The sequence below is a fragment of the Pristiophorus japonicus genome, chromosome 5, assembly GCF_044704955.1.
Source record: "Pristiophorus japonicus isolate sPriJap1 chromosome 5, sPriJap1.hap1, whole genome shotgun sequence".
NCBI classification, from domain to species: Eukaryota; Metazoa; Chordata; class Chondrichthyes; family Pristiophoridae; genus Pristiophorus; species Pristiophorus japonicus.
The window spans coordinates 116436475-116462485 of NC_091981.1; the positions used below are offsets into that span (position 1 = coordinate 116436475).

General features: G+C 45.5%; 1 protein-coding gene across 1 annotated transcript in view; it reads left to right on the forward strand.

The window, feature by feature from the left end:
• LOC139264103 (DNA topoisomerase 2-beta-like) overlaps window positions 1-26011 on the forward strand; it is a 146290-nt gene that overhangs the window by 81824 nt on the left and 38455 nt on the right. Inside the window, exon 24 of the mRNA XM_070880192.1 lies at window positions 13782-13870. Within this exon, the coding sequence (XP_070736293.1) occupies window positions 13782-13870 (89 nt within the window). The remainder of the gene's footprint in view (window positions 1-13781; window positions 13871-26011) is intronic.

The following is a 26011-nucleotide window of genomic DNA, read 5'->3' on the forward strand; positions in this document are numbered from 1 at the left end:
AAGCTTTCAAAAGCGAAGGCTCACCTGTGACAGCCCGTCAGATTAAAGTCTGGACAAACAAAAACCCGCTACTGTCTTTAGTTAAGAAATGTGTCCTGAATGGGGACTGGGCAGCCATGTATGGGGCATGCACTGAGGAATTTAAACCGTTTCATAGGCGCAAGGATGAACTCTCGATTCAGGCCGATTGCCTACTGTGGGGAAACCGAGTAGTCACGCCCCAGAGGGGCAGAGAGGTGTTTATCAGAGAACTTCACAATGAGCACCCGGGCATTGTCATGATGAAGGCAATTGCCAGGTCACACGTTTGGTGGCAAGGGATAGATGCAGACCTGGAACTTTATGTTCGCAGGTGCAACACATGTGCTCAGCTGGGCAACGTACCCAGGGAAGCCCCCCTTAGCCTCTGGTCGTGGCCCGCCAAGCCATGGTCACGCATCCATGTGGACTACGCAGGTCCTTTCATGGGAAAAATGTTCTTGGTTGTAGTAGATGCCTACTCCAAATGGATTGAGTGTGCCATTTTAAATTCAAGCACATCCTCTGCCATGGTAGAAAGTCTATGGGCAATGTTCGCCGCCCATGGTCTACCGGATGTCTTGGTCAGCGACAATGGCCCGTGCTTCACAAGCACTGAATTCCAGGACTTCATGGCAGGCAATGGAATCAACCATGTCAGAACGGCACCGTTCAAGCTGGCCTCAAACGGCCAGGCGGAACGAGCAGTGCAGATAATCAAACGGGATGCTCAGAATCCAAGGGGGTACCCTACAAAGCCGTTCATCACGCCTCCTGTTGGCCAATAGATCCTGACCACACTCGCTCACAGGGGTTCCACCCGCAGAGCTGCTAATGAAAAGGATGCTCAAAACCAGGTTAACCCTACTATGAAAGAAATTGTTGAGAGCAGGCGTCAGTCACAATGTGACTACCATGACAGGAATGCAAGGGCGCGATGTATTGATGTCAATGACCCTGTTTTTGTCCTTAATTACGCTGCAGGGCCCAAATAGCTTGCAGCACTGTGATTGCCAAAGAGGGGAATAGGGTTTTGGTAGTTAAACTTACCAATGGACAAATCTGCCGCAAACATGTGGATCAAACAAAAAGGAGATTCAGCAACCCCATAGAAGAAGCAGAGGAAGAACACGACGTAGAGTTTACTCCACCACAGGTGACCGAACACTGAAACCAAGTGGAGGCGAGCCCAGTCACTGTGGGCAGTCCAGACAGGCCTGAGGCACCGCAAACAGCAGACACTCAGGCCAGCGCCCAACAACCGGAGCCCCAACTCAGGCGCTCTACAAGGGAGCGTAAACCACCAGAGAGACTTAACCTGTGATCCCAATAAGACTTCAGGGGGGAGATGATGTCATGTATTCAACTATCATTGTGGGAGACACTCCTAACCTGGACTTTCAGGTATAAAAGGGGAAGCTCTACCCACCTTCATCACTTGAGGTCTTGGTAATAAAGGTAACTGGTCACAGAGTGACCTTCTCTCAAGTATGGGCCACATGTGCATTTATACTGTATAGTAAGGACATATCAGTTACTATTATTTTGCTTTAGTGATGCTGGTTCCTTCGTTCTTCCTGCTGCCTTTTCTAGAAAATGTCTGCCTTGATCAAGACTGTGATGCAGCATAATGGGGATCCTTTTGGTATCGCCCTCGCCTTCACTCTTTCAAGTCCAAGGGGCACAGACTTGAGCGTATCTGGTGTACAACTGGCTTAGCCATCCATCACCAGATCTGCTGGTCCATATCGTGGGCTATTCTACCATTACTCTCCTCTGCTAAAACTACCCACTACTCATGGATCCTTCTGGAGAGCAAAGATAGCAGCTGGCTTCTTCACTACCAACCATGTCCTTAAACCCTTCACCCCTTCCTTTCCACCTTCACCTCCAACAAGTGCGAGGAACTCATGGACTTCTTATTACAAAGATTGTGACCAGCTGCCTCTGCTGCTTCCCCCTTCTCCTTGCCCACAAATCCAAACCTCCCTAGCCCTGAGCATGTGTCCCTCTCTAATTTCTCTCCTATTTCTCACGCCCTCTCTGAGCTCATGTTCTCTGAGACATGCCCACCTCCTGCCCTTCGATCCCATTCCCACTAAACTGCTGGCCACCCAACTTCCCTTCCCAGCTCCCATGCTAACTGACATTGTAAATGTTTTCCTCTCCTCCTTGCCTTACAAAGCTGCTATCAAGTCTCCCCTCTTCAAAAAAATCCATCCTCGACCCATCTGTCCTTGAAAAGTACAATCTTTCTTTCTTCTCAAATCCTTAAATGTGTTAACAACTGCTGAATCCATACCAATTACTCTTGTTTGAATCTCTCCAATCAGATTTGTGCGCTAGCTAAAGCATTGAGACAACGTTAATCAAACTCTCAAATTACAACTGTCTGTGATTATGGTGCATTATCTCATTCCTCCTCGAGCTCTTTGTAGTGTTTTACGCAATTGACCCCACCATCTTTTTCCAGTGCCTCCACTCCTTTGTCCAGCTCAATGGTACAGGCCACGTTGTACTGTTGCCTATCCGATCGTTGCCAACTTAAAAATACTTAACTGGAGGATGGCTAATTTCAGTGAGTTGAAAAATGATTATCCAATGTGGATTGGAATCAAAAATTTGTAGGCAAAACTGCAATTGAACAATGGGAGGCCTTCAAAGAGGAGATGGTTCAAGTACTGAATACACGCATTCCTATGAGGGGGAAAGGAAGGACATCCAATGCTGGAGCTCACTGCGTGATTAAAGCTTTAGAGATAAAATGAAACAGACAAAGGAGGCTTATGTCAAAAGAAAGGTTCATAATACAGTAGAGAACCAAAATGAATACAGAAAGTACAGATATCTAAAAAAGGGAATATGAGGAGCAAAGAGAGTATGAGAATAAATTAGTGGCTAACATAAAGGAAATGCAAAAGGCTTTTATAAACATATGGGGCCCAAGTTTCCACACGATAAAAAATGGGCGCCCCTCCGAGCTGGGCGCCCGTTTTTCGCGCCTAAAACGGCGCCGGAAAAAAAACTTGCGATTCTGGAGATCCCTGCAGCTCCTTGTCTGTTTGGCGCGGCGCCCAGGGGGGCGGAGCCTACACTCGCACCGATTTTGTAAGTGGGAGGGGGCGGGTACTATTTAAATTAGTTTTTTTCCTGCCGGCAACGCTGCGCGTTGGAGCGTTCGCGCACGCGTAGTGTGAAGGAAACATTGGCACTCGGCCATTTTTGTAGTTCTTTGTAGCTGTTTAATTTTTGAACATTTTTTAATAAAACCACATTGCCATCAGCACTGATGCTTCCTGCTTACTGCTCCTCCCTCCCTCCCGTTCGCGGGAACGACGCTGAGCTGACTGTAAGGCTTCCACCTCAAGCGGAAGGCTGCTTGCTGCCTGGTTACTGCCTGCCTGCCCCTCCCTCCCGTTCGCGGGAATGACACTGAGCTGACTGTAAGGCTTCCACCTCAAGTGGAAGGCTGCTTGCTGCCTGGTTACTGCCTGCCTGCCCCTCCCTACCTCCCTCCCTCCCGTTCGCGGGAACGAGGCTGAGCTGACTGTAAGGCTTCCACCTCAAGTGGAATGCTGCTTGCTGCCTGGTTACTGCCTGCCTGCCCCTCCCTCCCTCCCTCCCGTTCGCGGGAACATCGCTGAGCTGACTGTAAGGCTTCCACCTCAAGTGGAAGGCTGCTTGCTGCCTGGTTACTGCCTGCCTGCCCCTCCCTCCCTCCCTCCCGTTCGCGGGAACATCGCTGAGCTGACTGTAAGGCTTCCACCTCAAGTGGAAGGCTGCTTGCTGCCTGGTTACTGCCTGCCTGCCCCTCCCTCCCGTTCGCGGGAACGACGCCACATCGCTGAGCTGACTGAAGCGCTTTCACACAGGTAGGAAGATGGTTTATTTAATCTTTTCTTTGCTTATAAATGTTTATTCAGGTTGGATTTATTTGTATAATATTTGTAGAAGTATAAATAAGGATTTATTGTAGAATTATGGGCCCAAGTTTCCACATGATTTGCGCCTGATTTTTAGGAGCAACTGATGGAGAACGGACTATCTTAGAAATCGCAATTCTCCACATTTTTTTTTCTGCAGTTCTAGTCAGGTAAAACAGTTCTACTTTGGAACAGAATTTTTTCTTCAAAAGGGGGCGTGTCCGGCCACTGACGCCTGATTTGAAAGTTTCCACAGTGAAAACGTACTCCAAACTAAAGTAGAATGGAGCAAGTGAAGATTTTTGTAGAACTGAAAAAACCTGTACTACACATTAAAAAATCAGGCGCAGGTTACAAATCAGGCGTCCAGAACGAGGTGGGGGGGGGAGGGAGGGGAAGGGAAGTCATTAAATTCTACAATCAATCCTTATTTATACTTCTACAAATAGTATACAAATAAATCCAACCTGAATAAACATTTATAAGCTAAGAAAAGATTAAATAGACCATGTTCCTACCTGTGTGAAAGTGCTTCAGGCAGGAAGAATGGTGCAGCAAGCCTCACAAATCATCAACAGCTGCCATCTGAAAAAATAGGGGCAGAGGTTAAGATCTGAAATGGTTGAACTCAGTGTTGAGTCTAGAAGGTTGTAAAGTGCCTAACAGAAAGACAAGCTTGGATTGAGCTTTGTCAGAACAGTGCAAGAGGCCGAGGTCAGAGTGGTCCGGAGAATTAAAGTGACGGGCGACTAGTAGTTCAGGGTCAGGCTTGCGGACTGAAGGGAGGTGTTCCACAAAACAGTTACCCAAACTGCGTTTAATCTTCCCAACATAGAGGAAACAACAGCATGAGCAGCGAATACAGATACTAAATTGCAAGGGGAGGTGTTGTTCGGGGTTGTCATGTATGTATGCTTAGGGTTACTAGCCACCAGGTGGCGCCATTGTCAGAGGTCATTGGGCTGTATGCACGTGTGTGCGACCCAGGTATAAAAGGCAAACCATCATGTAATGTGATCTCTTTGGGCCCTAATAAAGCAGAGCCAGGTTTGTACCTGTGTTAGTTTACAGTATTCAGTCTATCGAGTTATTACATACATAACATTTGGCGACGAGGTAACTTAAGAACCTTCACATGCAAAAATGAGCACAATTGGAATTCTGGAGAGACTCATGGAGGGAGAGGACTGGGCAGATTTTGTAGCTCACCTGGACCAGTACTTCATGACCAACAAAATAGAGGAACCCACTGACGCAGTTAGGCGCAGGGCGGTCTTCCTCACGGTTTGCGGTCCGAAAATCTATCGCCTGCAAGTCCAGCCGACAAGGACAATGAGGAATTGTGTGCTCTGGTACGTGACCATCTCAAACCAGAAGAAGGCATCATCATCTCACGATATCGATTCTACACTCACGTTTGTTCTGAGGACCAGGATGTGTTGGAATTCGTTGCTGACCTAAGACGTCTAGCTGGACCGTGTAAGTTTGAAAACTCATTGGGAGACATGCTGCGGGACTTCTTTGTAATCCGCATCAACCACGAGGTGATCCTGCATAAGCTACTGGCGGCGGAGACACTGGATTTGAGCAAGGCCATCACGATTACCCAGGCATGCATGACGACGGACAAAAACTTAAAGCAGATATCATCGAAAAATCGGAACTCGGCAAGTACTGTAAATAAGATTGTATCGTCGTTCGGCAGAGCTGCGTATGGCAGAATCTACTCGACTGCGAAACCTGTGGCTGCCCAAAGTCCGCCAACGGGAATGAATCCGATTGCACTGTGTTGGCGTTGTGGGGGCAATTATCGGACTCATCAGTGTCAGTTTAAACAGTACATTTTTAAAGGCTGTTCGAGACTGGGGCATCTCCAGCGCATGTATCCGCAACTGAGCAAGCGTACTGCGACACACCACATGGAGGATGATGACCAGTATAGCGCGGATCCGGATATGCAATCCGAGATACCAGAGGAGAAAGTGTATGGACTGTATTCGTTCCTAACAAAGAGCCAACCGATAATGATTAATGTGAATCTTAACGGTGTGCCGGTACCAATGGAATTGGACACGGGTGCAAGTTAATCAATAATGAGCCAAAGAACATTCGACAAGCTGTGGGATACTAAGGCTGGGAGGCCTAAGCTGAGTCCAGTCAATGCCAAGTTGCGTACGTACACTAAAGAACTCATAACGGTGATTGGCAGTGCAGTAGTCAAGGTGTCGTACAATGGTGCGGTTCATGATTTACTGTTATGGATTGTTCCAGGCAATGGTCCAACGCTGTTCGGGAGGAATTGCCCAAAAAAAATCAAATGGAATTGGAACAATATCAAAGCGTTGTTGTCGGAGGATGATACTCCATGTGCTCAAGTGCTGAGCAAGTTCCCCTCGCTGTTTGAACCAGGCATCGGCAATTTTACAGGAACCAAGGTGCAGATCCACATGGACTCGGATGCAAGACCCGTCCATCATAAAGCTCGGGCGGTTCCGTACATGATGAGGGAGCAGGTCGAAATCAAACTGGACAGACTCCAGCGTGAAGGGGTCATATCACCGGTCGAATTTAACAAATGGGCCAGCCTCATTGTTCCTGCGTTGAAGAGTGATGGCACTGTCAGGATTTGTGGAGACTACAAGGTTATGATCAACCGAGTTTTGAAACAGGATCAATACCCGTTACCGAAGGCTGATGACCTGTTTGCAACACTGGCGGGGAGAAGTCGTTCACTAAACTGGATCTGCGTTGGCCTACATGACACAGGAGCTGGTCGAGACAACGAAGAAACTTACGTGCATCAACACTCAGAAAGGACTGTTTACAACAGGTGTCCTTTCGGAATTCGCTCGGCTGCAGCCATATTTCAGAGGAACATGGAGAGTCTACTGAAGTCCGTCCCTAGAACCGTCGTGTTCCGAGATGACATCCTGGTCACAGGTCGTGACACCGCCAAACATCTGAATAACCTGGAAGAGGTTGTACATCATCTGGACAAAGTGGGACTCAGACTGAAACATTCGAAGTAACATTCATGGCACCAGAAGTAGAATTCCTGGAGAGGAAAATTGCTGCTGACAGCATCAGGCCTACGGACTCAAAAACCAAGGCCATCAAAAATGCACCCAAGCCTCAGAATGTGACGGAGCTGCATTCGTTCCTTGGTCTACCCAACTACTTCGGTAATTTCTTACCTAGATTGAGCACTTCATTAGAGCCACTGCACATGCTGCTAAGAAAAGGCGACAACTGGGTTTGGGGTGCGTCTCAAGATAGAGCTTTTGAGAAAGCTACTAATCTGCTTTGCTCTTAACAGGCTGCTGGTACATTGTAACAGTAGCAACTCTGTTGGTCGGAGCATAAACCAGGAAATAGTGGGGGCTTGTAAAAAGGGAACAGCAATTATCATGGGTGATTTTAACCTCCATATTGATTGGACAAATCAAATTGGTCACTGTAGCCTTGAGGAAGAGTTCATAGAGTGCATAAGGGACGGGTTCCTTGAGCAGTATGTAACGGAACCAGCCAGGAGGCAAGCTATCCTAGATCTGGTCCTGTGTAATGAGACAGGATCAATAAACAATCTCTTAGTAAAGAATCCCCTTGGAATGAGTGATCATAGCATGATTGAGTTTCAAATTCAGATGGAGGGGAGGGTGAGAAAGTTGGATCTTTAACCAGCGTACTATGCTTAAATAAAGGAGACTATGAAGGGATGAGGAAAGAGTTGGCTAAAGTGGACTGGGAAAACAGCTTGAAGTGTGGGACGGTTGATGAACAGTGGTGTACATTTAAAGAGATATTTCACTACTCCCAAGAAAAATATATTCCAGTGAGGAGGAAAGGGTGTAAGAGAAAAAAGAGCCATCCGTGGTTAACTAAAGGACGGTATCCGATTAAAAACAAGGGCATACAAAGTGGCCAAAACTAGTGGGAGGACAGAAGATTAGGAAGCTTTTAAAAGCCAGCAAAGAATGACTAAAAAAATAATTAAGAAAGGGAAGATAGACTATGGGCCCAAGTTTCGGGCCGCGCCTAAAACGGCGCAGCCCGGACCTGGATGCCCGTTTTTCGCGCCACAAAGTGCGCCTAAAAAAAACTCAACGATTCTCCAGCTCCCTGCAGGCCCTCTGGAGCTGGGCACGGCGCAGCACAAGCTGTGGGGGGCAGAGCCAGGTCCCTGCGCTGAAAACAGTGCCGGGACCTCTGCACATGTGCGCTACAGTGGGCGCGCATGTGCAGTAGCTCCAGGCGCCCAAAAATGTGTGGGAGGGGCCCGAAGCACACAGCCCCTAGCCCTGGCCAAATGGCCTTACTGGGGCTCCGTGCTTAAGGCTCACCTCCCACCCGACCGGACTTGACTCACGCTTCCCGGACCCGACCCCCGCTCTCTCCCCCCCCACCCCCCTCCGCTCCCTCCGTGACTCCCCCCCACCATTGGCGACCCGACCTCCGCGCCCCCCCCCCCCCCGACCTCCGAGACTCTCTCCCCCCGATCTCCGCGACCCCCGCCGGCCCGGCCGTGCAGCCTCCTTCCCTCTCCTCCCCTCCCCTCTCTCCCCCCTCCCTCTCTCCCCTCCCCCCACCTCCCTTCCCCCCCTCTCTCCCCCCTCCCTTCTCCTCTCACCCCTCCTCTCCCACCCTCCCCTCCCCCCCCCCCCACCCTCTACCTTCCTCCCCCACCCCCCTTCTCCCCCTCCCCTCGCTGTCAGAAACACAGACACTGACGGACAGAGAGTGAGAGACACTGACAGAGACACACTGGGGGGGCTGTCCCAGCACACTGTTGGAGGACTCCCGGTGCTGCAGTCGGTAAGTAGAAAATGTTTTATTTATTGATTTTTTAATTTTTTTTATTTTTTATTAATTTTTTTTGATTGATTTATTGATGTATTTATCATTTATTATTGATAATGGCTCATTATTTGTAAAACCGAAGTGTTTAATGTTTGTAAACTTCCCTTTAAACCCCCCCCCCCCCACATCCACCATTCCCTACGCCTGATTTGTAACCTACGCCTGATTTTCTAAGTGTAGACAAGGTTTTTCTGAGCGTACAAAAATCTACACTTACTCCATTCTAAGTTAGTTTGGAGTATGTTTTCACTGCCTAAACTTCCAAAACGGGCGTAAGTGGCCGGACATGCCCCCTTTTGAAAAAAAAAATCTGTTCCAAACTGAAACTGTTCTAACTGACTAGAACTGGAGCAAACTAAATGCCGAGAATTGCAATTTCTAAGATACTCCATTCTAAACCAGTTGCTCCAAAAAAACAGGAGCAACACAGGCCGAAACTTGGCCCCAAAGAAAGTAAACTAGCACAAAATATAAAAACAGATAGCAAAAGTTTCTATAGGTATATAAAAAGAAAAAGAGTGGCTAAAGTAAATGTTGGTCCCTTAGAGGACAAGACCAGGGAATTAGTAACGGGGAACATGGAGATGGTAGAAACTTTATAAACAAGTATTTTGTATCAGTTTTTACGGTAGAGGACACAAACAATGTTCCAACAATGGATGATCAAGGGGCTATAGCGGGGGAGGAACTTAACACAATCACAATCACTAAGGAGGTGGTACTCAGTAAGATAATGGGACTAAAGACAGATAAATCCCCTGGACCTGATGGCTTGCATCCTGGGGTCTTAAGAGATTGTGGATGCATTGGTTGTAATTTACCAAAATTCCCTGGATTCTGGGGAGGTCCCAGCAGATTGGAAAACTGCAAATGTAATGCCCCTATTCAAAAAAGGAGGCAGACAAACAGCAGGAAACTATAGACCAGTCAGCCTAACATCTGTGGTTGGGAAAATGTTGGAGTCCATTATTAAAGAAGCAGTAACAGGACATTTGGAAAATCAAAATTTGGTCAGGCAAAGTCAGCATGGATTTATGAAGGGGAAGTCATGTTTGACAAATTTGCTGAAGTTCTTCGAGGATGTAACGAACAGGGTGGATAAAGGGGAATCAGTAGATGTGGTGTATTTGGACTTCCAGAAGGCATTTGACAAGGTGCCACACAAAAGGTTACTGCACAAGATAAAAGTTCATGGGGTTGGGGGTAATATATTAGTATGGATAGAAGATTAACTGATAAATAGAAAACAGAGAGTCAGGATAAATGGTTCATTGTCTGGTTGGCAATCGGTAACGAGTGGGGTGCCGCAGGGATCAGTGCTGGGACCCCAACTATTTACCATCTATTAACGACATGGAAGAGGGGACTGAGTGTAATGTAGCCAAATTTGCTGACGATACAAAGATGGGAAGAAGGGTAATGTGTGAGCAGGACATAAAGAGGCTGCAGGAGGACATAGACAGGCTAAGTGAGTGGGCAAGAATTTGGCAGATGGAGTATAATGTTGGAAAATGTACGGTCATGCACTTTGGCAGAAAAAAAATCAAAGAGCAAGTTATTATTTAAATGGCGAAAGATTGCAAAGTGCTGCAGTACAGCAGGACCTGGGGGTACTTGTGCATGAAACACAAAAGGATAATATGCAGGTACAGCAAGTGAGCCGGAAGGCCAATGGAATCTTGGCCTTTATTGCAAAGGGGATGGAGTATAAAAGCAGGGAAGTCTTGATACAGCTGTACAGGGTATTGGTGAGGCCACACCTGGAATACTGCGTGTAGTTTTGGTTTCCATATTTACGAAAGGATATACTTGCTGTGGAGTCAGTTCACTTGGTCGATCCCGGGGATGAGTGGGTTGACTTATGAGGAAAGGTTGAGTAGGTTGGGCTGTACTCACTGGAATTCAGAAGAATGAGAGGTGATCTTACAGAAACATAAGATTATGAGGGGGCTTGACAAGATGGATGCAGAGGATGTTTCCACTGGTGGGGGAGACTAGAACTAGAGAGCATGATCTTAGGATAAGGGGCCACCCATTTACAACTGAGATGAGGAGAAATTTCTTCTCTCAGAGGGTTGTGAATCTGTGGAATTCACTACCCCAGAGAGCTTTGGAAGCTGGGACATTAAATAAATTTAAGACAGAAATAGACAGTTTCTTAAACGAAAAGGGGATAAGGGATTATGGGGAGCGGGCAGGGAAGTCGAGCTGAGTCCATGATCAGATCAGCCATGATATTGAATGGCCTTCTCCTGCTCCTATTTCTTATGTTCTTATGATCCGTGTAAGCATCTAGTATTGGCTTCGTCATATGGAGTTGGTTGCGTGCTCCAACAAGCTAATGAGTCAGGTAAACTACAACCTGTTGCGTATGCTTCTAAAAGTTTGTCAAAGGCGGAAAGAACCTACAGCATGGTAGAAAAAGAAGCATTAGCCTGTGTGTATGGAGTTAAAAAGATGCATCTGGACCTGTTTGGTCTTCGGTTTGAACTCGAAACAGAACACAAGCCACTCATTTCATTGCTTTCGGAAAACAAAGGTATCAATACCAATGCATCGTCCAGCATCCAGAGGTGGGCACTGACATTATCTGCCTATGATTATGTTATTCACCATAGACCTGGCACCGAGAATTGTGCCGATGCACCAAGCCGTCTGCCATTGCCCACACCGGAGGTGGAGACACCACAACCTGCAGACCTACTGTTAGTTATGGATGCTTTTGAAAGTGAAGGAACCCCTGTCACAGCTCAACAAGTTAAGACCTGGACCAGCCAGGACCCAATATTATCGATTGTGAAACGTTGTGTCCTTAGTGATGATTGGTCTGCCATACCCAAGCAAATGAGACCAAACCTTACAACCATCGCAAAGACGAACTATCCATTCAGTCAGATTGTTTACTGTGGGGTAATCGTGTTGTTATGCCTAAGAAAGACAGAGAAATTTGTACATGATCTACATAGCACTCATCCCAGTATTGTCATGTTGAAAGCCATTGCAAGGCCTCATGTATGGTGGCCTGGAATTGACTCTGATCTGGAATGATGTGTGCATCAGTGCAACACTTGCATGCAACTAAGTAAAGCCACCAGCGGAATCGCCGCTAAGTCTGTGGTCATGGCCATCTAAACCATGGTCCAGGATCCACATCGATTTTGCAGGTCCCTTCCTGGGAAAGATGTTTTTAGTTGTGGTGGATGCCTATTCCAAGTGGATAGAGTGTATAATCATGTCATCCAGTACATCCACAGCTACCATTGAGAGCCTTCGTGCCATGTTTGCCACTCATGGTCTGCCCAACATCGTTGTAAGTGACAACGGACCTTGCTTCACTAGTCTGGAGTTTCAAGAGTTCATGAAACTCTATGGTATCAAACATGTGAGGTCAGCACCATTCAAATCCACATCTAATAGTCAAGCAGAGCGTGCTGTCCAAACCATCAAGCAGAGTATGAAAAGTGTAACTCATGGTTCACTGCAGACTCACTTGTTACGCATATTGCTTAGTTACAGGACAAGACCCCGCACGCTTACCGGGTTCCCCCCTGCTGAACTATTGCTGAAGAGAGGTCTGAAGACCAAGCTCTCTCTTGTCCACCCCTGACTTGAACGATCCTGTTGAATACAGACGTCAAAGTCAGCAGTGGTATCATGATCGCACTGCTGTGTCATGTGACAATTCTGTTAACGATCCTGTGTATGTACTAAATTATGGTCAAGGTCCCAAGTGGATCACCAGTACTATTACGGCCAAGGAGGGTAACAGAGTGTTTATCGTCAAGCTCAAGAATGGGCAAACATGCAGGAAACATGTCGATCAGATAAAGCCGATGAACCGGAACAGTCTGAGGAAGACACAATCAGTGACCAACCAACCTACCCTCAGTCATCAGAGGTCTTCGCTGTCATCAATGAATCTGGACTTTCAATCCCTGACATGGTCATTGCCACTCCCATCAGATCTGCTACCCAGCCCCCAGTTATAAGAGACTCAGAAAGCTCACCCAAGGCTGGAATTGAACTGAGACGATCAACTCGGGAACGGAAAGCCCCGGACCATCTCAATTTGTAAAAAGACTGTTACTAATATCTTCAAGGGGAATATTGTCATGTATGTATGCTTGGGGTTACTAGCCATCAGGTGGCGCCACTGTCGGAGGTCATTGGGCTATTACGCACGTGTGTGCGGCCCAGGTATAAAAGGCAAGCCATCATGTAATGTGATCTCTTTGGGCCCTAATAAAGCAGAGCCAGGTTTGTACCTGTGTTAGTTTACAGTATTCAGTCTATCAAGTTATTACATACATAATGGGTGATTGAGGAGTGGCCCAGGGTGTCGTGGAGGGAGCAGTCCCTTTGGAATGCTGGGAGGAGAGGGGAAGATATGTTTGTTGGTGGAATCATGCTGGCGATGGTGGAGGATGATCTGTTGAATGTGGAGACTGGTGTGGTGAAAGGTGAGGACAAGGAACCCTCTTGTGGTTCTGGGAGGGAAGGGAAGGGAAGGGGTGAGGGCAGAAGTGCAGGAAATGGAACGGACACGGTCAAAGGCCATGTCAACCATGGTAGAGGGGAATCCTTGATTGATGAAAAAGGAAGACATATATGGAAGGTGGCATCGTCAGAACAGATACAACTATTTTATTTGGTTAATTTAAGGTTTTTCTTCATTTCTGATAGGTTGGTTGCAAAAGGAATATTTATTTAACCTAATTTTCTGTAGCGAGTTAAAACCTAACCATCTAGTGTGTTCTGTGATTTGCTTTTTAGTTTCAGCTTTTTGAGCTGAACATTTTTATTTAATGCTCATCCTAGAAGTGGACTCCATATATGCTAGTAAATTTGCATTAAATATACTATACTTTCAAATCCATTCATTGTCCTGAATGTTTAAATTAATAACAGTTATAACAAGGTACTAAAATATAGCTTGGTTTACTACAAATTTTGATTTTACTTTTTCCCCCCCCCTTTATCTAGTGCTGGGAAAGTTGCCCCACCGCCCACAAAAAACAATGAACCAGGAAGTATATTATCCTCACCATCATACGCAAGATCAGAAGAAACGGGTAGGTCAAATTATTAATGGAAGAAACTCCAAAGCTGCTTTTTTTTACTGAAGGCAGAGGAAAGAAACGCGTATTACAGCTAAATTGAGTTGGAAATATCTAATGTACATTATTGTCTAGGATATGATTAGCATTTATATAGTGGCTTTTCATTAAAAGTGCTCACCAAATCACTTTCCATCTGATTTTACTTGTTGATTTTTGAATGGACCAAATTGACAATACTGCTGTGAAGATTGCTCACAAGTGTAGTTGCTGGTAGGCGTGTATCATAGAATCATAGAAATTTACAGCGCGGAAGGAGGCCATTTCGGCCCATTGTGTCCGCGCCAGCTTACAAAGTTATCCAGCCTATTCTCACTTTTTAGCTCTTAGTCTGTGGCCTTGTAGGTTACGGTACTTCCAAGTGCATACCCAAGTACTTTTTAAATGTGGTGAGGGTTTCTGCATCTACCACCCTTTCAGACAGTGTTCCAGACCCCCCCACCACCCTCTGGGTGAAGAAATTTCCCCTCAAATCCCCTCTAAACCTCCTACCAATTACTTTAAATCTATGGCCCCTGGTTATTGACCCCTCTGCTAAGGGAAATAGGTCTGTCCTATCCACTCTAGTCCTCTTATAATGTTATACACATAACATTTCAAACCCTTTGACCTCTTTTACACTTCCTTCTCCCACTTTTTCTCTCTTTCCCTCCTTGGTCAATATCTAAGGTATTGTAAGAATGTTGTGAAGAGCCTTGAGTCATTTTACTACGTTAAAGGCGCTATATAAATAAAAATTATTATTATTACACCTCAATAAGGTTGTCCCTCAGCCTCCTCTGCCAAAGAAAACAAACCCAGCCTATCCAATCTTTCTTCATAGCTAAAATTCTCCAGTCCAGGCAACATCCCCGTGAATCTCCTCTGTACCCTCTCCAGTGCAATCACATCTTTCAAGTAATGTGCTGAAAAGAACTGCATGCATACTCTCGTTGTGGCCTAATTAGTGTTTTATACAGTTCAAGCATAACCTCCCTGCTCTTGTATTCTATGCCTCGGCTAATAATGGCAAGTATTCCGTATGCCTTCTTAACCACCTTATCTACCTGGCCTGCTACCTTCAGGGATCAGTGGACATGCACTCCAAGGTACTGCGTGCAATTCTGGCCACCACATTACAGGAAGGAGTGATTGCACTGGAGAGGGTACAGCCGAGATTTACGAGGATGTTGCCGGGAGTGGAGAATCTTAGCTATGAGAACAGATTGGATAGGCTGGGTTTGTTATCCTTGGAAAAGAGTAGGCTGAAGGGAGACCTCATTGAGGTGTATAAAATTATGAGGGGCCTAGATATAGTGGATAAAAAGGGTCTATTTCCCTTAGCAGAGGGGTCAACAACCAGGGGCATAAATTCAAAGTAATAGGTAGAAGGTTTAGAGGGGATTTGAGGGGAAATTTCTTCACTCAGAGGGTTGTGCGGGTCTGGAACTCACTGCCTGAAAGGGTGGTAGACGCAGAAACACTCACCACATTATGGCTCACTTTTCCCCAGTATTTGCGCTGTTTTTTTTGGAGTAGGCTGTTTTTTCTGGCCTAACTTTAAAATCCCCAGTTCCCCCAATCAATTTGCACCAGCGTAACTCAGTTAGTTATGTTTTTTTTAGGTAAGTTATTTTTTTCCACAAAGGGGGGCGTTACCAACCACCTATGCCAATTCTGGCCATTTAGGCAACTTTGGCCAGCTAATAGTTACTCCATTTCTACTTAGGCCTCTCGAGAAAACCCTTGCGGAGAATTAAAGAAATCAGCGCAGATAAGTACATCGGAGGCCATTCGGCCTGGGCTAGGGGTGGGAAGCAGAGCGGACCTAGACTGGCACAAAATGGGGGGCCACAGAGCGGCGGGAAGGCACCGCAGAGGCTCGGGGTGAGGAGAGCAAGCTGGCCGGCACGAAATCGGGGGCCACAGAGCGGCGGGAAGGCACTGGAGAGGCTCGGCGGGGAAGGGTTCTCACCGCAGCCGACCAGGAAGGCACCTCACTCAGAGCTCTACTGCGCATGCGCGGCCATTTCAGCGACGTCAAGAACGTCAGTTTTTTCCCCCACGCTTGCGCAGAAGGCCCGGCTCCTTTTTCCAGCGCAGACCGCAGGCTCCACCACCCGAGGCGATTGGCCACGCTGCGTGGCTGCAGATTAGAGGCCAAACATCGGGGAAGCTTCGTAGATTTTTTTCTGGAGCAGCTATTTACCTAATTAAGCGGCACAACTCAGGCAATACGCCAGAAAACGGCTCGGGGAAAATTGAGTCCTTAATAAGTACAGGTACTTGGATGTGCACTTGAAGTGCTGTAACCTGCAGGGCTACGGACCTAGAGCTGGAAAGTGGGATTAGGCTGGATAGCCTCTTGTTGGCCGGCACGGATACAATGGCCTCCTTCCGTGCTGTAAATTTCTATGATTCTATAGTCAGGCACGACTTTCCCTTAGCAAATCCATGCTGACTGTCCTTGATTAATCCATGTCTTTCGAAATGAAAATTTATTCTATCCCTCAGAATTTTTTCCAATAATTTTCCCACCACCGAGGTTAGGCTGACTTGCATGTAATTACTCGGTTTATCCCTTTCGCACTATTTAAACAAGGGTGCAACATTAGCAGTCCTCCAGTCTTCCGGCACCGCACCTGTAGCCAGAGATGATTGGAAAATGACGGTCAGAGCTTCTGCTATTTCCTCTTTTGCTTCTCTTAACATCTGGAATACATTTAATACAGGCCTGGAATTTATCCACTTTCAAGGCTGCTAAACCCCTTAATATTTCTCATCTATGTTTATTTCATCTAATATTTCACACTCCTCCTCCCTGAGGAGGCAGTGTCTGCATCGCCCACTCTTTTGTGAAAACCAATGCAAAGTATTCGTTAAGAACCATACCAACGTCTTCCACCTCCACCCATAGATTATCTTTATGGTCTCTAATTGGTCCTACACTTTCGATGGTTATTCTCTTGCTCTTAATGTATTTATAAAATATCTTTGGGTTTTCCTTGATTTTACTTGCCAGAATGTTTTCGTGTTCTCTCTTTGCTCTCCTAATTTCCTTTTTAATTTCACACCTGCACTTTCTAGGGTTTCTGCAGTATTAAACCCTCGGTATTTCAAGCCTCCCTTTTTTTCTTTATCCTACCCTGTGTGCCCCTTGACATTCAGGGGGCTCCAGATTTGTTAGTCCCACCCTTATTCTTTAAGGGGACATACTTGTTCTGAACCCTCATGATCGCCTCCTTGAATGCCTCCCACTGCTCTGACATGGATTTACTTTCCAATAGCTTTGGCTAAATCACATCTCAGCTTAGTAAAATTGGCTTTCCCCCATTTGAAAACTTTTATTCCTGGTCTATCTTTGTCCTTTTCCATAACTACCCTAAATCTAACTGAATTATGATCACTAGCACCAAAATGCTGTCCCACTAATACCCCTTCTACCTGCTCAGCATCATTCCCTAAAACTTTCAGAACCACCCCCTCCCTTGTTGGTCTTGCTACATACTGGTTAAAAAAGTTCTCCTGAATGCATTTTAGGAACTCCTCGCCCTCTATACCTTTCACACTAATTCTATTCCAGTTAATATGAAATCCCCTACTATTACTGCCCTATTTTGCACTTATCAGAAATGTGCCTATATATTTGCTCTTCTATCTCCCTCTGACTGATTGGGGGTCTATAGTACACTCCCAGCAGTGTGATTGCCCCTTTTTTGGTTCTTCAATTCAACCCATATGGCCTCATTTGATGATCCTTCTAATATATCATCTCTCCTCACGGCTATAAATGTTTCTTTAATCAATACTATGAACCCCCCGCCCCCCTATCCCATTTGAAAACCCTGTAAGCAGGAATGTTGAGCTGCCATACCTGCCCTTCTTTCAGCCATATCTCAGTACTAGCTATAATATCATACTCCCAAGTGTCTATCTGTGCTCTCAGCTCATCTGCCTTATTCTCTAAACTCCCTGCATTTAGCACTGCCAAACTCCCTTTGTTGTTTATTTTCTTGCTTTTGTTTCCTCTGCCTTCCAAATTCACTTTCTAATGTTCTGCTTTCCAATTCCAGCTTTACTTCTCTCCCTTCTAACCTACTCTCAGGTTCCCAGCCCCCTGCCAAGCTAGTTTAAACCCTCCCCAATAGCACTAGCAAACCACCGCCCCGTGAGAATATTGATCCCGGCTCTTTTGAGTTGTAACCCATCCAGCTTGTACAGGTCCCAATCCTCCCAGAAACAGTCCCAATGCCTCAGGAATTTAAAGTCTTCCTGCACCATTTCTCCAACCATGCATTCATCTGCTCTATCCTCCTATGTCTTACTGGTACGTTGCGCCAGAAGTAATCCGGAGATTACTACCTTTTGAGGTCCTGCTTTTTAATCTCCTAGCTCCCTAAAATCTGCCTGCAGGACCTCATCCCTCTTTCTACCTATGCCATTGGTACCAATATGGACCACGACCTCTCCCTCAGAATGTCCTGCAGCTGCTCAGTGACATCCTTGATCCTGGCACCAGGGAGCCAACATACCATCCTGGAGTCACGTCTGCGGCCGCAGAAACGCCTGTCTGCTCCCTTAACTGTCAAATCCCCTACCACTATCGCTCTTCCACTCTTCTTCCTCCCCCTGTGCAGCTGAGTTCCATGGTTCCGTGGTTCCGTGGACTTGGCTCTGGCTGCACTCCCCAGAGGAACCATCGCCCTCTGAACAGAACAGAACAGAATACTGATTGGAGAGAGAGATGCACTACCTGCCTGGTCCTCCTCTAGCGGTCACCCATTCCCTCTCTGCCTGCACACTCTTAAGCTGCGGGATGACCACCTCTATCCACAAAGTTTTCAGCCTCGTGGATGCACTGCAGTGACTCCAACTGCTGCTCAAGCTCCGAAACACTGATCTCGAGCTGCCGCAACTGGTGACACTTTCCTGCACACATAGAAACTAGGAGCAGTAGTAGGCCATTTAGCCCTTCAAGTCTGCACTGCCATTCAATATGATCATGGCTAATCCTCTATCTCAACACCATATTCCCGCTTTTTCCCCATATCCCTTGATGCCTTTTATTTCTAGAAATCTATCTATCTCCCTCTTAAATATATTCAGTGACTTGGCCTCCACAGCCTTCTGTGGTGGAGAATTCCACAGGTTCACCACCCTCTGAGTGAAAAAATTTCTCCTCATCTCGGTCCTAAATTTCCTAGCCCGTATCCTGAGATTGTGACCCCTTGTTCTAGACTTCCCAGCCAAGGGATACATCCTCCCCGAATCCAGTCTATCCAATCCAGTCAGAATTTTATACTTTTCAATTAGATCCCTTCTCATTCTTCTAAACTCATGTGAATACAGGTCTAGTCGACCCAATCTCTCCTCATACGACAGTCCTGCATCCTAGGAATCAGTCTGGTGAACCTTCGCTGCATTCCCTCTATGGCAAGTATATCCTTTCTTAGGTGAGACCAAAACTGTACACAATATTCCAGGTGAGGTCTCACCAAGGCCCTGTATAACTGTATACAGGGTCTTTGCTCCTGTACTCAAATCCTCTTGCAATGAAGGCCAACATACCATTTGTCTTCCGAACTGCTTGCTGCACCTGTGTGTTTGCTTTCAGTGACTGTTGTACAAGGACTCCCAGGTCCCTCTGTACATCGACACTTCCCAAGTCATCACCATTTAAATAATACTTAGGTTTTTCCTACCAAAGTGGATAACTTCACATTTATCCATGTTATACTGCATCTGCCATGTGTTTGCCCACTCACTCAAGTTATCTAAATCAACTTGCAGCATCTTTGCATCCTCCTCACAACTCTCAGTCCCACCTAGTTTTGTTTGTGTCGTCAGCAAACTTGGAAATATTACATTTGGTTCCCTCATCCAAATCATTTACATATATATTGTGAATAGCTGGGGCCCAAGCACTGATCCCTGTGATACGCCATTAGTCACTACCCGCCACCCCGAAAAAGACCCGTTTATTCCTACTCTCTGTTTCCTGTCAGTTAACCAATTTTCAATCCATGTTAATACATTACCCCAAATCCTATATACTTTAATTTTGCACACTAACCTCTTATGTTGGACTTTATCAAAAGCCTTCTGAAAATCCAAATACACTACATCCACTAGTTCTCCCTTATCTATTCTATCAGTTACATCCCAAAAAACTCCAGTAGGTTTGTCAAACATGATTTTCCTTTTATAAATCCATGTTGACTTTGTTTAATCCCGTTGATATTATCTAAGTGTGCCGTTATCACATCCTTTATAATAGACTCCAGCATTTTCCCTACTACTGATGTCAGGCTAACCGGTCTGTAGTTCCCCGTTTTCTCTCTCCCTCCTTTTTTAAATAGTGGGGTTACATTTGCCATCCTCCAATCTGCAGGAACTGTTCCATAATCTATAGAATTTTGGAAGATGACAACTAATGCATCTACTATTTCCATGGCTACCTCTTTTAGTACTCTAGGATGCAGATCATCAGGCCCTGGGGATTTGTCTGTCTTCAGTCCCATTAGTTTCTCCAGCACTATTTTCATACTAATAATCATTTCCTGTAATTCCTCTTGCTCACTAGACCCTAGGTTCCCTTGCATTTCTTATTTGTGTCCTCTTCCGTGAAGACAGAACCAAAGTATTTATTTAATTGTTCTGCCATTTCCTTGTTCCCCATTACAAATTCTCCTGTTTCTGTCTGTAAAGGACCTACATTTGTCTTCACTAATGTTTTTCTTTTTACGTACTTGTAGAAACTTTTGCAGTCGGTTTTTATGTTCCTTGCAAGTTTACTCTCATACTCTTTTTCCCCGCTTAATCAATCTCTTGGTCCTTTTTTGCTGAATTCTAAACTGCTCCCAATCTTCAGGCTTGCTACTTTTTTTGGCAACTTTGTATTACTCCTCTTTGGATCTAATTTCTTTTGTTAGCCATGGTTGGGCCACTTTTCCTTTTGTGTTTTACACCAGAAAGGAATTTATAACTGTTGCAATTCATGCATTCGTTCCTTAAATATCAGCCATTACCTATCCACCGACATGCCTTTTAATGAATCTTCCCAATCTATCATAGCCAATTCATTCCTTATACCTTCGTAGTTTCCTTTGTTTAGATTTAGGACCCTAGTTTCGGATTGGACTGTTTCACTTTCCATCTTAATAAGAAATTCAAGCATGTTATGGTCACTCTTCCCTAAAGGACCCCGCACAACAAGACTGTTAATTAACCCCTTCTCGTTACACAATATCCAATCGAGGATAGCCTGTTCCCTAGTAGGCTTCTCAACATACTGGTCTAAAAAAAAACATCTCGTGTACACGCCAGGCATTCATCTGCCACAGTATTATTACTAATTTCGTTTGGCCAGTCTATATGTAGATTAAAGTCACCTATGATTACTGTAGTACCCTTGCCACATGTATCTCTGATTTCCTGTTTGAAGCCGTCCTCTACACTACCACTACTGTTTGGAGGCCTATAGACAACTCCCACCAATGTTTTCTGCTCCTTAGCTCTACCCAGACTGATTCTACATCTTGATATTCTGAGCCAATATCCTTTCTCACTATTGCTCTGATTTCATCCTTTACTAACAACGCAACACAACCCCCTCTTCCTTTTTGCTTGTTCTTCCTAAATATCGAATATCCTTGGCTATTCAGTTCCCAATCCTGGTCACCCTGCAACCATGTCGCTATAATTGCAACTATAACGTATCCGTTTACATCTATTTGTGCTGTTAATTCGTCTACATTATTACAGATGCTTCGTGCATTCAGATACAATGCTTTTAAATTTGTCTTTTTAACATTATTAGACATCTTAACATTATTTTGTACTATAACCCTATTTGTCTTAATCGCTATTTTTTTCTTACCTGGACCCTATTTGTTAGTGCACTCTTTTGTTTGTATGCTCTGTCCCTTCCTGACATAATCTGGTTATCCTTACTACAATCACTTTCCTGCATTGTTCCTTTTCTTTTCTCTTTAGCACTCTAGATTGCTCTCTATTGCGACCGTCCTCCCCGCCCCCCTTATTTAGTTTAAAGCCCTATTTACCTCCCTGGTTAGTCAGTCGCTAGAACTCTGGTCCCAGCATAGTTCAGCTGTAATCCGTTCCCACGGAACAGCTCTCTCTTTCCCGAGTATTGGTGCCAGTGCCCCACGAATCGAAACCCACTTCTCCCACACCAACCTCTGAGCCACGCCTTCATCTCCCTGATTCTACTGACCCTATACCAATTTGCTCATGGCTCAGGTAATAATGCAGAGATTATTACCTTTTATTACCTTGGTCGTCCAGGCCGCGAGAGGTGTCCAGAACTTCCCACATGGCACAGGATGTGCATTCCATGGGTCTAAGCTGCCCTGCCATGCCTCTATTTAATATACTATGAACTAACTTAGCAGAAGTGAACGTAAAACTAAAAAAAAACACACTCACCAGCTACTCACCAATCAGCTCCTTCCCTTGTACCGACGTCACTTTTTCTACTATGACGTCACTTTTTCAAAATCTGCCTCTGTTGAGTCGCTGCTGCTTGGGTCTGCTCTGCACTCCGCCGAGTTTGCCACCGCTGTTTAATCCTCCTTGGGCCGCTTCCGTGGTACTCTACGCTCCGCCAAGTTTGCCACCGCTGTTTAAACCTCCTCAGGCTGCTTCCGTGGTGCTCTGCGCTCTGCCGAGTTTGCTGCCGCCGTTTAAACCTCAGACCGCTCCCGTGGTGCTCTACACTCCGCCGATTCTGCTGCCGCTGTTTAAACCTCCTCAGGCCGCTCCCGCAATGCTCTGTAGTCTCTAACATTTAACAAAGGTTTGAAGACTTAGTACTCTGCAGGCTGATGGTTAATATCTAGTCAGATCACAACATTACTAGCTAAACATATTTAGTTTGAACACTAATATTTTATTTTGCTGAAAAGTGGGCAGTAATTCCATAATGAAGAGGGACCAGAGAGAATGATTAGAGGCATTGGACTGGGCTGACAAGGAAAACTGCTCTGTTTCATCAAGTAGACATTTTTTTAAATTAAATAAATTCTAAAATTATGGTCATCTGTTGTTTTCTAAGCGATTAAATGCGCAACCTAGTTTAATACTGAGCCAGATAAGATAACTAGATAAGATGCGAAGCTCAGCCCCTAATCTGGGATTTCGTTGATCGTAGCTGAGATGGAATTCGTAGTACAGGTGCAACATCAAGAATCTGGGACCGAGGCCGTTCCGGATTCTGGGATTTTCCGGACTTTCGATCGTCTTTCTGACGTCTTGATTCCGGAAACATCCGAGCCCAGGTTCGGCGATTTCGGAATGTCAAAAAGGGGGGTGGTGGGCCCGCCGAGGAGGTGTTCATGCTGGCCGGCGAGGAGGTGTTCGGGGTTCGGGCAGGCCGGCGAGGAGGTGTTCAGGGTTCGGGCAGGCCGGCGAGGAGGCCCGAGGTAAGGGCAGCAGCGGGGCCCCGAGGTCGGCAACTTCGGTGGGTCCGATTCCTGAACATTTTACAGATTCCAGATGACCCTGCCACCGATCATTCCGGATTTTCGACACTGCACCAGTATTACAATTGGACTTGGCATCTCTGAGCTAATGAGAAAAATCAGCGATGGTTTCCTATCTCCGATTAGTATCCAGTGACCCCTGCAGGACCAGGTGGCTTTGCCAATGACTCAGTCACCACAGCCTTAACTTCTTTACCACAAGCTCATTCCAGGCTGTTGCAGGAGACATTTCCTGCATATCCCTGTTTGCAATGCACAACTGCTTCAAGCAGGTCACCAATGCGCTGCTTACTAGCGTCAACCAGAACATCACTTTGCTCGTTAATACCAACAGTCAACACGAGGGAGCCATGGAATTTCAACATTGGCATATGTGCAAAGTTCCCAAGCAGCTATCGCAATGTCTTCAGACTGCAACATTCAACTCTGCCCCCCAGTATTCGACTGTTCCAGGAAAGTGACAGGGTGGCTGCTAGGAGACGAGGGATGCCCAGTACACCACAACCTCGCCATGCCTGAACAACACGGGTATAATCTGAGCCATGGGACTGCCAAGGTCGTAACTGAGCACACAATAGAGCTCCTCAAACAAAGGTTCAGGTGTCTGAACAGGTCTGGGGCTCCCTACAATATGACCCACAAAGAGTCTAATCACGTCCCCATGACATTCAATGGCATTACCATCAACAACCTAAGAATCTCCATTGACCAGGAACTCAAGTCGACCAGCCCCTTAAATGCTTTGACAACTAGAGCAGGTCAAAGGCTGGATATTCTGTGACGAGTGGCTCATTTCCTGACTCCCCAAAGCCTTTCCACCACCTACAAGACACAAGTCTGTCTGTTAGAATATACTCTAACTTGTCTCAATGCGTGCAGCTGCGGCAACGCTCAAGAAGCTCGACACCATCCAGGACAAGCAGTCTGCTTGATCGGTATTTAACTGACTAGCCTAAACATCCACCCCTCTACCACGGCATATCATGGCTGCATTGTGTACTATCCATAGATCCACTACCAAGGCTTCTTTGGTGGCACCTCCAAAACCCGCGATCTTCACCAGCGAGAAGGACACTAGCGGCAGGTGCATGGGAACATCATCACCTCCAAGTTCCCCTCCAACATTCACACCACCCTGACTTGGACATATATTGTTCATTTGTTGCCACTGATCAAAATCCTGGAACTCCCTATTTAACAGCATTGTGGGAGTAGCTGCACCACATGGACTCCTGTGTTACAAGAAGGCAACGCACCATCTCCTTCTCTATCTCCATCTCAACTATGAACTAGGGATGGGCAATAAATGCCGGTCTTGGCAGTGATGCCGACATCCCAAGAATACATATTTTAAATGTGTTTTATACGTTTTAATGGTGCATCATTCATTTCTGACAAAGATTGTTCCCAAGTATAGTTTTTGGACTGTGGTGTTTCAACTTGGTTCAAAGTATCACTTCGGCAGCTTACTAAGTTTTGCACTTTGGTAGACCTCTAGTTGTATGTGGAGGTTAAACAAATAAAGAAGCATGTTAAATTATCTATCTCATTCTTTGCAGTTCAATCTTTGCATACCAAACTTCTTCGCAGGCTTGTTTGTATCTTGGCTTGGAGCTATTGTAGCACTTTGTTTTGATATTTCTGTTTGATTGCTATATTTTGAGTCTCAATATTTCATCCCCTGAATAAAGAGCCTGAGGTGAGGCCCTAAGCTCTGAAATTCCTTCCCTAAACCTCTCCACCTCTCTACCTTTCTTTCATCTTTTAAGACGTTCCTTAAGACCTAACTCTTTGACCAAGCTTTTGGTCATCTGCCTTATGTGGCGAGATGTTTTACTATGTTAAAGATGCTATACAAATACAATTTTTTGTTGTCACAGTTAATTTCTCTTAATGTTTGGAAATGCAGGAAATACTCAACAGATCAGGTGGCAGCATCTGGGGAGAGAAACAGAGTTAATGTTTCAGGTTGATGACGTTTCAAAGAATGCTCCTCTTAATTGAAAGTTGTTTAAGGCAAATTGTCTGAATTAAAATTTTTTTCAATATTAAATTCCCACTTTTTTTATTTGTTCGTTCAGATTTTTGAGCACAAGAGGATTATTAGGATAGACTAAATATGCATTGCAGGAATGGAAGGTCACAAGCATGACTCGCATAATTTTTTTTAAATGAAAAGATTTTCTCCTCTGGGATGCAGGCAATATTCTATTTGTGCATGTAATAGTTGTTAAACTTTAGTTAGAGAATGTGCTAGGTAATACTGAAAGGCAGGTAATCTAACATTCCATTATAATAACTTTTATTTATATAGCGCCTTTAACGTAGTAAACCATCCCAAGGCGCTTCACAGCAGTGTTACAAGACAAAACAGATAAATTTCACACCAAGCCACAAAAGAAGAAATTAAGGCAGATGACCAAAAGCTTGTTTAAAGAGGTAGGTTTTAAGGAGCATCTTAAAAGAGGAAAGAGAGGTAGAGAGGCGGAGAGGTTTAGGGAGGGAGTACCAGAGCTTAGGGCCCAAACAGCTGAAGGCATGGCCACCGATGGTTGAGCAGTTATGATGAGGAATGTTCAAGAGGCCAGAATTTGAGGAGCGTAGACATCTTGTG